General features: G+C 39.6%; 1 protein-coding gene across 1 annotated transcript in view; it reads right to left on the bottom strand.

Annotated features, from left to right (window-relative positions):
* LOC133449607 (zinc finger protein ZFP2-like) overlaps positions 1-15,546 on the bottom strand; it is a 31,441-nt gene that overhangs the window by 12,411 nt on the left and 3,484 nt on the right. Inside the window, exon 3 of the mRNA XM_061728781.1 lies at positions 11,588-11,737. Coding sequence (XP_061584765.1) covers positions 11,588-11,737 — 150 coding nt within the window. The remainder of the gene's footprint in view (positions 1-11,587; positions 11,738-15,546) is intronic.

Below are 15,546 nucleotides of genomic sequence, written 5' to 3' on the forward strand. Positions count from 1 at the left end.
GAAGATTGAGGGACAGGGTGGCTGAACATAAATATGCCATTCGTACCAAAAATGTGAACTATCCAATGGCCAAACACTATATGGAGGCACAACACACAGATGACTCTTCTCTACGAGTTTCAGGGATTGGAGGTGATCATTGTGGATGCGAGGGGTGGCGACAGAGTCAGGCGCCTCAAGCAGAGAGAGGCTTATTGGATTCATGTCCTGAAGGCCACCAGCTTCCCTGGCCTCAATGAGAATTTTGACCTTTCATCTTTTCTATGATTTAGTTATTTTTGTTGTAATTATTAGACTTCTACAATATTTTGAAATGAATTACCATCGAAGCACGATGCAGAGAGCGTACCCCCCCTCGCCAAAAGCAGACAACGCTGGATAGATGTGAGGGAAGGAGGCTGGTTCCTCACCTGAATACATTAGATGAACAAAGAATCTGAAGTATTAGCTAATTATAGCCCAACTGCACTTTATAGGTTGAGTTACACTCCCTGCTGTTACATGTGCACTTTATTTGTTTGTAATTTGTTTTTTGTATCCCCCTGTTTTGATCCCACTTAGGAGAAGGGGATATTTTTTGAGCCTTTTATTTTCCTCCATATGAGGTTAGACATAATTACATGGAAAATGTTACTGACCAATGCACTTCTTGTACAATGTTTGTGATGCATATGGTTAATTGTTTTACTTTGAGCTGCTTAAAAAAAACAAGGAATCTTAAGTTAGTCTTTACAAGTGTAAAGTTGGGGACTACATTGTGTTTGTATTTATGAACAATGAAGGAATGTTACATTCAGGTCAAAAGCTTTTTTTTTGTGGAAAGTTGAATAAACATTGGCATAAAGCAGCATATTTGTCCTTTCTCATTTTGTTAACAGTATTAAAAACATCTTTTTTAAAATACCTTACGGTAATTAAGAACAGCAAAAAATGTGTGAATAAATGTGCGACTAAAAAATGTACCGTTTGACAGCCCTTAATTAATTAATATATATATATATACACACCGTAGATCAGTGGTCTCCATCCTTTTCTGTACCGCGGACCGGTTTAATGTCTGACAATATTTTCACAGCCCAATCTAAAGGTTTAGTTGATAAAAACTAAAATGACAAGATTGGCATTAAAAACTGTGGTATTTTCTCTATATTAATAATAATAATAATAATAATAATAATAATAATAATAATAATAATAATAATAATAATAATAATAATAATAATAATAATAAAACATAATTTTCGAAAAAATAACATATGGAAATTGTAAATTACTTTTAATATGAGTATTTCTATAAATGTGTTTTTATGTCTCATTAACGTTATTTAAAGCCAGGCTTTTATTTTATTTGTTATATATTAAGGAGACCGATATTTAGTGCTTTTATTTTGAAGGCGTCTCACCGAGACATTGTAAACATCCGGCGCTTCGGACTTTCGAAATAAAAGTTTAACGGCAGTAGAAAGTGTGTCTGAAAGACTAAACTATTGTCGGGAATGCTAAAGTGGAGCCTAAATGACACAAAAAGCACCTGGCTGATAAGGATTTGTTTTCTTTGCAAATTTTATGCCGTATTTATGTACGTATTGAGCTTCGTTGCCATGGTTATTCATGTATTGTGGTTAACGGTAGCTGTTATTACCGACCGAACGAGCAGCTGCGTCGGTCTGTATTTAAGTTTAATTAAACTTATATGAATGTAGAAAGACTAACTCTATTTTATTTTATTCCTTTATAGCTCTTACGGTGTGTTTGCAGTGTATTTACTAGGGATGCAACGGTTCTCGGTATAAAACCGAACCGTTCGGTTCTCCTTCCACGGTTCAATACGCCCATGTGTGCCGCGGATTTTCGGTTTCGCCATCAATTTTGCATTAATGCTTTACAATCCGCGTGTTTGTGCCTGTCAGCTGCAGAACAGCGCTCCGCGAGTCACTGCTGTAGCTCCGCCCACTCCCCCTCGTAGCTCCGCCCACTCCCCGCTCACACAGAGCAGACACGGAGCGGGGGAGTTGAGAAAAAAAAGTTTGAAGAAGCGCCGGCTTCATTCAAATCTCCGGTGGCATCATTTCGGTTTCGCTGTTGGTTACAACGACGGTGGAGTGAAAACAGTTAACAGAGCTTTTACTGTCTGTAATCATTGCTTGAGACCGGCTAGTGGAAGATCAGAGCCGTCTCCGCCTGGTCAGGGAAACGTTACACTGACCGGCGGAGACGGCTCTGATCGGGCCGGTTTATTTACAGGAAGGAAACGAACAGCTTTACAGTCATAAACAAAGGCAGACTCCAACTCTAACGTCTCGGGCAAAACTCCCCCAATAATTAAATTAAAACACCTGAAAAAAAACCTGAGGTTCAGCCCTCCCTCCCTCTGCCACCACCGGCTCCTTCATGACATCACGTGCATTACTGTGACAGGCAGAGAGACGAGAGAATTCAGGCTGATCTCCCCAACTTCATAACTCTCCCATATCAGGATCAAGCTACAATATTTTGTAATATTGTAATAATTATAATTATAATAATTTACAATATTTTTGTATTGTACCTTATTTCTGATAATGCACCTCGTCGGGCATTATCCCTTACGTATTTAGTAGTGTAAAATGTACTTACTGTACTGAGTTGTCAAGATTAAGAGGCTGTTGACTATAAAGAATTATAGTAATTTACATTTTGAAAAGTGATGAGAGAAATAAACAAACAAACAAATAAACAAATAAACAGATAATTTTGGGAAAAAAAGCTCTCTTCATGCACATAAAGGCTGATTTATGGTTCTGCGTTACACCAACGCAGAGACTACGGCGTAGGGTACGCGGCGGCGCGCACCCCTACGCCGTAGGCTCTGCGTCGATTTAACCCAGAACCATAATTTAGGTTTAACTTAAACCGAAACCGAACCGAAACCGTGGCCTAAAAACCGAAACCGAAACCGAACCGTGGGCTACCTGAACTGTTGCACCCCTAGTATTTACATCCAAGGAATAAAAACATTGTGAACCATGAGTTTGAGAGTCAACCATCATCAGTCGGGGCTACAGAAATAATTTTTTCTTTCTGTGCGGCCCGGTACCAGATGACCCACAGCCCGGTACCGGGCTGCGGCCCGGGGGTTGGGGACCACTGCCGTAGATGACCAAATAGTCGCCCGCGCGCAAATACGCGCCTGTGCTCTAATAGCCGCCGGGTGTCCGAGCCCATTTGGCATAATAAACGCCGGTTCAATTAAACGCCCGGGCGACTACCGGTAATAACTTGGTAATAAAAGTGTATTTGCATTGTATTGTGTACAGTATCGTTCATACTGCTCTGATCAGCTCCGTGTGTCGCCGTTACACAGACAAACTGTCTTTGTATATCAGAGCATGTGAGCGGAGTGGAGCGGCGAGAATTTCCGCTCCTCGCTCACAAAGGTTGTCACCGCTCTGCTCCGCCTTCTTTATTATTTATAATTTAATTTTTTTATATATTAAAATCCCAAAATACCTGTACCGTTTCTGATTGGGTGTGTGCACTGCGAATCATTTTTAGACACAACAAAGAACGCGTACCGCAAAAGTTGTGTCTCAGTGGAGGAACCCGGCGTCCAGCAAAGTGAGAAGAGAAAAAAAGAGTTCAGCAGACAGCGCACACACTAAAGGCTGATTTATGGTTCCGCGTTACACCAACGCAGAGCCTACGGTGCAGGGTACGCCGTAAGGCTGATTTATGGTTCCGCGTTACACCAACGCACACCTACGGTGCAGGGTACGCGGCGACACGCACCGTACGTGGAAATGCGCTCTTTTTTTTTGCTATTAAAACATGATTTGTAATGTGAATTTGCAAAACTTAAACTACAAATAATAGTTTTTGACGTAACATCAGAGATTGTACATGCTCTCTGTGAAAGGATGAGTCAATTCGGGTCGCAGCTGCTTCAACTGTGATTCCTTCACGAGGAGCGACCAGGATTTACAACACGCTTGATTTTCTTGCGAGCTCACGATTCGTGATCGGGAGCTCGTCGTGAGGTGTTGTGTTGTGTACAGTGTGTACAATTTTAGTTCCAGTGGTACTATGGTGATCTCATATGTTCTTTGTAAGTAATGGTCTGGTGCTGCTCATTGCAAAAATAAATTGTAGCCTGGTGCAAATACCCGCCTGGTTCTTATAAACGCCTGGGGTCCAAGTGGATTTAGCATATTAAACGCCCGGGCTACTAAATGGTCATCTACGGTATATATATATACACACACACATCTCATCTTAATCGTTAAGATTAAAAGTTTGTAACAGTGAGTTACACAACTTTGGTTCTCAAAAATGTGTGAAATACTGTGATTTGTCTTTATTTTCCATTCTTTGTTTCCTCTGCAGATTCAAAGTTCAAGATCTAAATTCACACTCGTATTTGTGTTTGATAGCAACCTTCTTTTACAGTCTCTTTTTGAAATAAAACTGCCTTTATCTTTGTTGTGTTGGTAAAGTGACTGTAGCAGTGATAGCCAGTGTTAGCTGGTATAGCAGCAGGTTCCTGGCTTTCCAAGCTGAATCTTCTCTCTGCCTCCTCAGCTACAAGACTCTAGTTTGAAGATCCTTCCATAAAAACACTGACTCAATAACTTTTTCCCATCCTATGACTGTTAAAGGAATGATGGTCCATCTTTCTCCACTACATGCATACAGCACTCCATTTCTTGATCCTGATGTGATGTTTGCTAGTAAACATGGATGGATGTACAAGTAGTCTAGTGGGTGACTACTTCTAAAATACTGACATTTTTTATCAAGCTGAATGACCAAGTAGTACGACTGTTTTAAAATCCTTTATTATTTGAGAAAGCCCGTCTTTAAGACGATATAAAAATACGTGTTAGCAGTTTGTAATGATTGTGTAGCGTTATTGGTAGGGATATCCAGATTGTTCCATGATTATTGCAGAAGGATAATTCGACAGGATTCTTGCATGGTAAGTATAAACACATTAAACAAAGCGCATTCCAAATTTATTAAATGGCCTATTTTGCCTAAAGTTAAAGAAGTATATTTTAAAATTATGAATAAGGTCTATCCTGTGGCAGAATTTCTTAAAAAAAGATTTAAATTTGAGGTAGATCAATGTTCCTTCTGCAAAAAGGGATTTCACAATTGGATTTCTCTTAAAATTAAAAATGTTCCACCTTTTGAATTAAGCCAAATTATTTTCTTCATGGGTGATTTGGAATTTTCTGTTTCTATTATTATTAATATAATTTTGTTACTGGGTAAGTACCATATGCATTGTGCCAAATGGAGAAATTGTAAACCCTCTGTCACGTATGTGTGCTGTACTGGAAGTCACCAGTAGGTGGTGCTGTAAGACTGATAGCATGATGGTTTACAGGTACCTGACGGACGTCAATAAAACTTTATTCAGTTTACCTCACGCTGCCTCAAGGTTTGATATATTACATGGTGTCAGAAGTTGACTAAAAAGACGGAAAGATGGACCATCAAAGACCTCCGGGGACATTAAATTTAGAAGGCAATCTTGCAGAAAGTTGGAGAGTATGGATACAAAAGTTTGAGATTTATCTCATTGCAAGCGGAATCTCCGAGAAGTCAACTTTATTTATAAAGCACTTTAAAAACACCAACATGGTCCAAAGTGCTGGACAGGCAAATGGAAGACAACACACCATAAAGCACAGGGCACATAAATAAAACAATCATGATAAGTTGATAAGGATAAAATAGAAGATAAAATAATAAAAAAATAATAAAAGGATAAAATAAACTCAACTGTCTTGCTAAGTGTTAAAAGCCAAGGAGAAAAGGTGGGTTTTAAGAAGAGATTTAAAAACAGACAGAGAGGAGGCCTGTTTGATTTGCTGAGGCAGGTTGTTCCAAAGTTTTGGAGCTGCAACAGCGAAGGCGCCGTCCCCTCTGAGCTCCCTCTAAGTCTTAGGCTCTCAGGAGCAGCTGATCAGCTGATCTACTGTAGTACTGTAGTACTACAGTAGATCAGCTGATCAGCGGATCTGAGAGAGTGACGGGGTGAATAAGGGTGTAGGAGCTCAAAGAGGTACGGCGGGGCAAAACCATTCAAGGATTTAAAAGCAAATAAAAGAATTTTAAAATGAATCCGAGACTGTATGGGCAGCCAGTGGAGGGAAGCTAAAATGGGGGAAATGTGCTCATATTTGGGAGTGCCAGTTAAAAGGCGTGCTGCAGCATTTTGGACCATCTGGAGACGGGAGATGGAAGAAGCACTAACCCCTACATAAAGGGCGTTGCAGTAGTCCAGCCGAGTGGTGACAAAGGCATGTATTACTGTTTCAAGCTGCTGTCTTGAAAGAATTGGCCTTATTTTAGCCAACTGCCGCAAATGATAAAAACTAGATTTGACAACCGCCCTGATCTGGCTGTCAAGCAAATCTAAAGAAAGGGAGATGTCATGTATGTGTGCTGTACTGGAAGTCACCAGTAGGTGGTGCTGTAAGACTGATAGCATGATGGTTTACAGGTACCTGACAATCGTCAATAAAACTTTATTCAGTTTACCTCACGCTGCCTCATGGTCTGATATATTACACCCTCCTTTTGGGGTTTTATTAACGATTTTAAGATTTTTTCCACATGTCTCAAAAGAGTAGAAAACAAAAACGCAAGTAAAACAAGTCTAGACATTGCTCGTTATTTGTTATTCTAATTTAATAATTCCTCTCCTTTTTCTATGCTCCATTATGTGAATTTAAATGATTAATATATTTTGTTATTCAAATGCACCTTTTAATTCTTAGAGCGCCTTGTTTTTTTGTTTTTTGTATTCCTTACAAGAATCCCCATTTTTTTATTCAGAGTGACTATTTGCACCCAGGGTACAAATAGCAAGCTCCCATCAGCTGAGCTATTCACACCCTGAAACAAATGCGTTCCCCGTGCGCAAGTGCACCACCGCGTCTGCAACAAAGAAGCCGCCTTTTCACTTGCCCATGCGCATGCGCACCAACGTGTCTGCACTGGAAGGCGCAATTTCATTTCAAATTTCAATTTTCATTCGTTCACATTTCACTGCCCTGTGATGAAGAAAGAATGAAGAAAACCATTCTGAAACGGAATTCAGAGGTAACGTTACGTTTTGTATTTGTACGGAAGTGTATCAAAGCCATGCAGGAGAAAAAATATTTGAGGGGAAGATTTTTTATTTTTTATTGTGCACTTCGAGGAAAAAAGTCGAAATGTTGAGAAAAAAGTCGAAATGTCGAGATTAATGTTGAAATATAATTTCAAGAAAAAAGTCGAAATTTCAAGAATAATGTTGAAATACAATTTCAAGAATAAAGTTGAAATTTCGATAAATAAAGGCGAAATTTCATGAATAAAGGCAAAATTTCGAGAATAAAGTATAAATACATTTCGACATTTTTCTCGACCTTAACTTTTTTCTCGAAGTGCATAATGAAAAAAAAAAACGGAACCACGAGTTATGCGTGGCCACGCATTATTTTATTTTTTTCAAATGTCACCAAAGGGGCTCCGTAAAAAAAATCTTCCTCCTCAAATATTATTTTTTATTTTTCTCCTTTCTGGCCCTAATACTTGCACTATTACGCAGGATGAATGCGTCATGCATCCCACCGTGCCACAACGTTTAACAATACACGCTTTGCACACGATCAGTTGCACATTCACGAAATGAAAGTTTTTCCGGAAAGTCTTTTCCGGCTTATGTAAGTAAATGCATCACCAGATGGAGCCTTGATGCATACGTTTGTGCAATTCCTGCATCACTTCTACCTGCCATTGTGCACCCCCCCCCCCGCCCTTGGCAAGATTTTAGGTGGCGCCCCTCTTCCATGGCAGTAAATTCCACTGCTGGTGTATATACTCACAAAACTGAACAGCTTTATCTTGGACATTCTTTTATTTAAAGAAAGCAATTGCTCAATCAAAATACTTTTAGAATTAGAAAGAAATACAAAAAAATATGAAATTAATATATGAAAAATACAATATAAATAGCTTACATAAAGTATAAGATTTAAATACCCACAAAATAATGTCTGGTATGTCTTCTTGTGACACTATGACAGAGAGTTGTTCCTTATGACTCAGATCCAGAGGTGGGTAGTAACGAGTTACATTTACTCCGTTACATTTACTTGAGTAAGTTTTGGGAAATTTTGTACTTTTATGAGTAGTTTTGAATCGCTATGCTTTTTACTTTTACTTTAGTAGATATGTGAAGAAAAAACTGTTCCTCTTACTCCGCTACATTAGGCCACGTTGAGTTCGTTACTTTTCTTTTATCCCTTTTATCCACGTACGCGTCAATCTCATGACATCACTGAGTGATTCTTTGGGAAAAATGTTTGTTTTTGCATGTTTTGTCACATTTACACAGACTCAAACACACACAGAGTTTCTATGAGTTCATGTTTGTTCTAGTTCTGCTGGTTAAAAAAGAAAAGTACAAAGGCTTGACATTTTGTGCTGCTTGTGCTTAATTTATTTTTTATTGTTATTTTATTTATTTTATTAAAGTACTTGAATTTACTTTAAGATTATTTTAATTTAAGCTTTTTTTTTATTTATTTTATTTTATTATTTTATTGATTTAATTTGCCTGAAGATGATTATTTTGTACTTTTGTCTGTTTGAATGGTTGTTTTAAAAAAAATTAATCAGACGTTACTCAACAGTTACTCAGTACTTGAGTAGTTTTTTCACCAAGTACTTTTTTACTTTTACTCAAGTAATTATTTGGATGACTACTTTTTACTTCTACTTGAGTCATATTATTCTGAAGTAACAGTACTTTTACTTGAGTACAATCTTTGGCTCCTCTACCACCTCTGCTCAGATCAGGGGTGCAATCTAAGGTGCTTTCACCTCTGTCTCTCCAATGTAAACAAGTGTAATGCTTTCTTGCAATAATGCCTTTTACTTGACTTTGTATCAGCGAATCTGTACTGTCATGAAACTGTACCTGATCCTATGCAATTCTTCTAATAAATTCTTCAATCAATTAGGGCTGTTCGATTAATCGATTTTAAATCGTAATCGCGATTATGTAATTAGAACGATGTTAAAACGTGAAAATTGTAAAATCGATTTTTAACTTTTTTTTAATTTTTTTTTTTATTTTAAATTTTACCTTGTCTGCACACATAGCCTATTAATGATTGATGGAAATACTTCTCAATACCTGCGACAAGTGCCCCATCGGAGAGGCTCTTTAGTGTAGGAGGGGGCGCTGTAACCATGGTGATATACTAACATGCCACCGGGTAGACCGGCTCGTGTTCCTTGCAAAAAACTTGCAAATGTGAACAGCAAATGTAATGACTGACATTACACACCTCTACCTCCTTCATGGGTTGCATTATTATTTAGCATGCAAAGACCCAGTTTAGTTTAATTAAAAAATGTCTTGTTTTATTTAATTGTAAATATAACTTACTGTATGTTTGCAAGTGCTGATTTGCTGATTTTTTTTTCAGAGATAAAACTTTATATTTTATTATATTTATTTTTTAAAACTTTTTTTCAACTTATTATTCAGAGTTTTGCACTTTATTCTTTCATTTTTGCTTTAATAAGAGCAAAGTTTGCACTTAAAGCCCAATGGGGCAAATGTTCAATAAAAAAACAGCATATTTGAAATAATTTCTTTGCCTTTTGTCAATTCACAAAATAATCGTAATCGTAATCGAAAATCGGATTTTGAGAGAAAAAAAAAAATCGAGATTTTATTTTTGGGCAAAATCGAACAGCCCTACAATCAATCAATCAATGTCCCGTTTGGAGCAGTTGTTCCGGAACAGGGAACGTTTCCCCAGGGTCGGGGTCATGGGGGGGGTCATCCGCGGGCCATGCCCCCCCAAATGAGTTATTGTGCCCCCTTCCACTCGCCCACAAGCAGGCCAAGCCTTTGTGCCAAACTTTGTATTTTATTGATTACTTATCTTATTGAACTTGAAATCATCCTTCGTAAATTACATTTAATTAAAACCTGTGCTTATTAATCACAAAACACAGGTTAAACATCATGACCAAATCCGCTCCGACCCGCTGTGTCAGGATCAGCGCAGACAGACTGCAGCTTCGCCTGAATTATGGTTCTGCGTTAAATCGACGGCGTAGGGTAGCGGTGCGGTGTGCGTCGCCGCGTAGCCTACGCCGTCGGTTCTGCGTTGGTGTGACGCGGAACCATAAATCAGCCACCGGGAGCAAGGACTCGCTGGGTTGATGTTGATCCGCGGACCAAACTTGTTAAGGAGCATCAAACTCACTCTTATCTACGCGGAAATAACGCTAAAATATAAAGAAGGCGTCCCAAAGTGTGATCTAGGGTGAAATAGGAAAATTAAGATGTGCAACTCTTCTAAAGGTGACACATGCATTTAATTGACTTCATGGCGCCAGCCTTGGCGTTTATTATTACGCAAATGTGGAATGTTTGGGTCCGTCTAATTTCGTCAAATTAAATTTGGAGATTCACCGTTCACATTTTTATGTGTATGCGTTGTATGAGAGAAATCAACAATAACATGCTGCCAGACTGTATCCAAAATATGTTCAATTTAAGACAAAGCCATTACAACCTCAGAGGGGAAAGTATATACAGAAAATCAACAATCAGAACCAACACCAAACTAAGATGCTACAGTGGCAGCGGTGGATGTATGGAATAAATTAGATATAGATTTGAAATTATGTAGAACTTTAACTTTATTTAAAAAAACATTGAAAAGAAGGATGATTTCCTTATATTAAATTAATGAGTGGCTTGATGTTGATTTGGGTATTTATTTATTTAATTGGTGATTTGCTTTGATTTTTTAAGGATGAAGGTGACATGTAGATGCACCTTTATTTGAAAAATCTTTTATTTTTTGAGGAATGTTTGTTATCCCTACAGAGGCAATTTGTTTTACGGGCAGTCTTTCTCTTACTTTTTGCTTTTAGTTTATTAATTTAATTAATCTTTTTGAGGGTAGGCAAATAATAAGCTTTGCTTCAGCCTACCCCTTTTTCGGTCTAGATGTTATTTGTTTATTTGTTATTGTTATTTGTTTTGTTATGTTATCTTTGAACAATTGAACGTTTTCTTGTTGTCAGTTTTACTCTTGGTTTTTTATTTATTTTTTTTATGTCATGACCGAAAATAAACTAAACTAAACTAAGAGAGAGATGGAGAGGGCGAGGGAGGGAGAGACGTGGCCTGTACGTCGTTGTTTTTTGTTTTTTTGCAGTTTGGGTGCACAATACACTTGTGTGTGTGTGTGTGTGTGTGTGTGTGTGTGTGTGTGTGTGTGTGTGTGTATTAAAAAGAGATTTTGCAGTATGTTGTGTAATTGAAACTGGTTTGCTGTGATCGTTGATGGCAAACTCATATTAAGCATTTACATCATATTGCGTTCTTGAACGGGGCTGACGGGGCTTTAATAGGCTTTGCTATGCAGCTAAATTAATGTGGGCTCATTATCTTCATATTAACACATAATACCAACTAGTTTTAAGAATAGTGTAAGTTCATTTTTTTCTTCCCCCATTTGTGGCCCCTGGATGGACGGGCCCTTACCCTTACCACGGGCCGGCTCTGCTGAACACTGACCTGCAGACCCGCGGAGGAAGAGTCCGCTTTGGTCCTGCTGCTGGACTCCTGGTCCTGGTTCTGATCGTGGTCTCGGTCCTGGATCTGATCCTGGTCCATCTCCTCCAAACACGTGTCCACCACCCGTCTCCTGCTGGTAAATGTAGGATTCTCGTCCCGGAGACATAAATGTTGTATTTAGAGGTGAATGTTCTCCCCCCGACAGCGCTGGATTCACTCTAGTGTTTAATAGAGTCGAACACAAACTCACCTCTTGGTTCGGACTGGATTCACGGAACCACGGCAGCTTCTTTTCCTTTTTTCCTTCTTTTTCTTCCTCTTCTTTGGAGTTTTACGGCAGCTTGCATCCAATTAGTTGCACTGCTGCCATCTTCTGGATCTTTCAAAAACTCACACTATCTCCTCATCAGTCCAGAATCATAAATGTAAATAAAGTCCGCCTCCCCTTTCCACTCGATCCCACTTCCAAAATACTTCTGACTGTTATTCCTTTCATGGCCATTTCTTGCAGCTCTGCCACTAGTTCAGTTCTTTCTCTGTGGTTTCTCCTGCAGCCAGAGGTTCTTCAGTATTCACATCCATTACTCAGGTAGAAGTATAGATACTAGAGTTTAAAAATACTCCTGCAGAAGTTTAAGTATCAACTCAAGTTTTTTACTCAAGTAAAAGTATAAAAGTACTGGTTTCAAAACTACTTAAAGTATAAAAGTAAAAATAATGTAAGGGGGAAAAAGCCATTAAGGACAAAAGCCATTGAAAATGAATGTATCTTAGTATAATGCAAATATATTAAAGAAGCATATATGTGTATTATTGAGCATTAACATGTGTTAATATAAATATATTAAAGAAGCATATATGTGTACTATTGAGCATTAACATGTGTTTCAGAGAGCAGCAGATATGATGACTAGTTGCCTATAAGTATTGTAATGGTGCAAAAAGTCAAACTTCATGTTCATGTTATCATTTATCCTAACCTTTATTGGAATGTACATCCAAGTTTAGTTGCAGGAATCTGAGGGAACGGATGTAAGAACAAAACTGGACAAGAACATCTGAAACAACCACAACCAAATTCACTCTATCCGGATGGAGCAATTTAACTGGATAGTTTTGTTTTAAAGGCTGAAATGAAATAGAGTAACCAGCCTGTTTTTGAAATGTAAGGAGTAAAAAGTAAAGATAATTGTGTGAAAATGTAAGGAGTAAAAGTAAAAAGTCGTCTGAAAAATAATGACTCCAGTGAAGTATAGATAACCAACATTTCTACTTCAGTAAAGTAACGCAGTATTTGTACGTCGTTACTTGCCACCTCTGCCTACAGCAAATCAGTGCATGTCTCACTCAGTACGTGCACATGCAGCGATTCAAACTGGTTGGAGATCATTTGCACACATCGTACTGACTTTTAAACTGCATGTGAACACCTTAAGTCAGTCAAGTAATCTGATCAGACTGGATTCATCAACCCGCTTGCAGCACCTAGATAAGCCAGTCGCAACCGCCTTGTTAATGCCATGTGTACGGAGACATGGATATTACAGTCTGCGCATGCTCGAGAATTTCCCCCGGGTGAGGTTTTCCCCCGGGGCGAGGGGATTCACCCGGAAGTGAAAGGAGACGACGCAACGCTGCTCAGTAGTAGCTCCCTGGGGTGTCGTGTGACTGCTTCAGGGGTGTCGTCAAAATATTTCCTATTCTGACATTTCATATATAAATACTGTATTTTCGCGACCATACGGGCGCCGTGTGAAAAGGCATAGCCTCAGTCTTATGTGTCATATTTCTGTATTTAAAACACACACGGCGCACCGACCGAAACGGCACACACACAAGAACACACACAAGAACACACAAGCACAGGAGTGTGCGTATTTAAAAATACAGCGGGAGCAAAACTTTGTTTGATTGTAGGCTACTTTATTTCAGTTTTTACATTAATCAAACCCATTAAGTCTCATCCTCTGTTTCTGCATTAAAGAGCTCCGCTAAATCAGCTGTGTCAGTCCGAATTCCTCGCTGTCAGAGTCACGTTCCGTGCCGTGCGGTGCCTCGGAAATGCACGCTTTTGCAAAAGCTCGCAAAATAATCCCAGCAGACACGTTAGCCCACGCATCAACAATCAATCAATCTGCAAACTGTGGCATAAAAAAAACAAAATACGCCGTACCCTACGCCGTAGGCTGCGTCTATTTAACTCGGACCTAATGCCGCGTTCCATTTATCCTCGGAAGTGGGGATTTCCCAGTCCCCAGTCGGAATTTTCGACTGGAACGCCCCTCAAAGTGGGGTTTCCCACTGGGAAAGTGGGAGGGTCTTCACCACCCCCGAGTTACCATTCCAAGATGGCTGCCATTCCCAGTTCCCACTTCCGATTTCCGAGGTAAATGGAACGCGGCATAAACTCCGGAGCCGGCAGACAGAAATCTCTAAATTTCGGAGCAAATTTCTTAACAGGTGTAGCTACAACTGTTAGATTTCATCTATTAAACCAACATCTTCCTAAATGATTTATTTCAGCCGGCGTGATTCTCAACAGAGCAGCGTCCCAGAGAGAGTTTCTCTCCCGGGGCTGACGCAGCAGCTTGACCCGGCGGACACGTCTCTTCTCGGGCTGTGAGCTGAGGCTGCTGTTACCATGGTAACAGCTGCTGCTGCTCCCCGGGGGCGGCGGCTCTTCTCATCTCCGAAAACATCGGGTCAAATTTCTTAACAGGCGTTATTTGGATAAACTGAGCCCCGGTTGCGGATCTTAAGGTTACCTTTATACCTGAAAAAATATTAAAACTTAATAAAGTGCCATATTAACAGCGCTACAGCTGAAATTAAAACAGCTTTTGGCTCTCTGCTTCCTGATCAGGTTAGGGATGAAAACGAGGGGGAGTAGGAGAATTGGGACAGGCACCTGGGCCAAGTGCCCTAGATCTCAAGTGCCCTAAAATATCCCCCTTCTTTTTTAGGGGTTAGGGAAGAAAAGAAGTGCGAGTGGAGAAAAGAAGGGCGAGTGAAGGAGAATTGGGATTGGCCCTTAGAATGCACTTTTTCCTTTCCTCGTTGTTAAGCGGAGGTCAACCGGAAGTGGCTCTTTGTTGAAATGGTTACCATGGTTACCTCGGGTACAGCGCCACCTAGCGTCACGGAGTCAGCCATGCTCTGGTTACAGTGGTTTATTCAATCTGATTCAGTCTGATCTCAGAACAGCATGTGTAATCAGACAAGTTGATCCAATCTTCTGCATGTCATTATCTGATCAGATCTCCAACCACCTTGAATCGCTGCATGTGCACGTACTGACTGTCTCAGGCTGCTGACACTCAGAACACACTCCATCTTGATGCTTAGCTATAATATAAAGAGTACTATTAAGAGCAGTATGCCCAATTCTTAACCTGGAAATAATGACATCTTCCTTTCCCCTCCCTCCTCCTCCGGTGTTCACTGATTCTGTCACTTTCCCAGTTATTGAAAACAGATGCCTCCCTTTATTTCCTTCCTCCCACTCCAGAATGATCTGTTTCCACACAATACTTTCCCCTTCACCCTTAGATAAGCTTATGTTGAGATCCACCCCCTCCTTTTCCACTGCTTTCTTGGCCAACATGTCTGCTCTTTCATTATTCCGGATACCTGAGTGCGCTGGAACCCACATCAGCACCACTTCATCACCTCCTTTTCACCATCTGATTCAGATCAGAATCTCATACACCAGATCGTTTTGCCCCTTGGACATCCATCCCCATCCCAACACTCTTCACCGCAGACACAGAATCACAACAGATCAATACTCCACCATTCACCAGCTGTTCTGCCCACCTCACTGCCATTAAAATCATATAACTCAACGGTAAATACATTCAAGACATTAGAAGTTAGAAATTAGAAGTTCTCTTATAAAAAATACCAATTGTGTTTTCCAATCCTTTTTTTTTAACATTTGCAAACAGTACAATGATAAC

Source organism: Cololabis saira, chromosome 1 (assembly GCF_033807715.1).
Source record: "Cololabis saira isolate AMF1-May2022 chromosome 1, fColSai1.1, whole genome shotgun sequence".
Taxonomy (NCBI): Eukaryota; Metazoa; Chordata; class Actinopteri; order Beloniformes; family Belonidae; genus Cololabis; species Cololabis saira.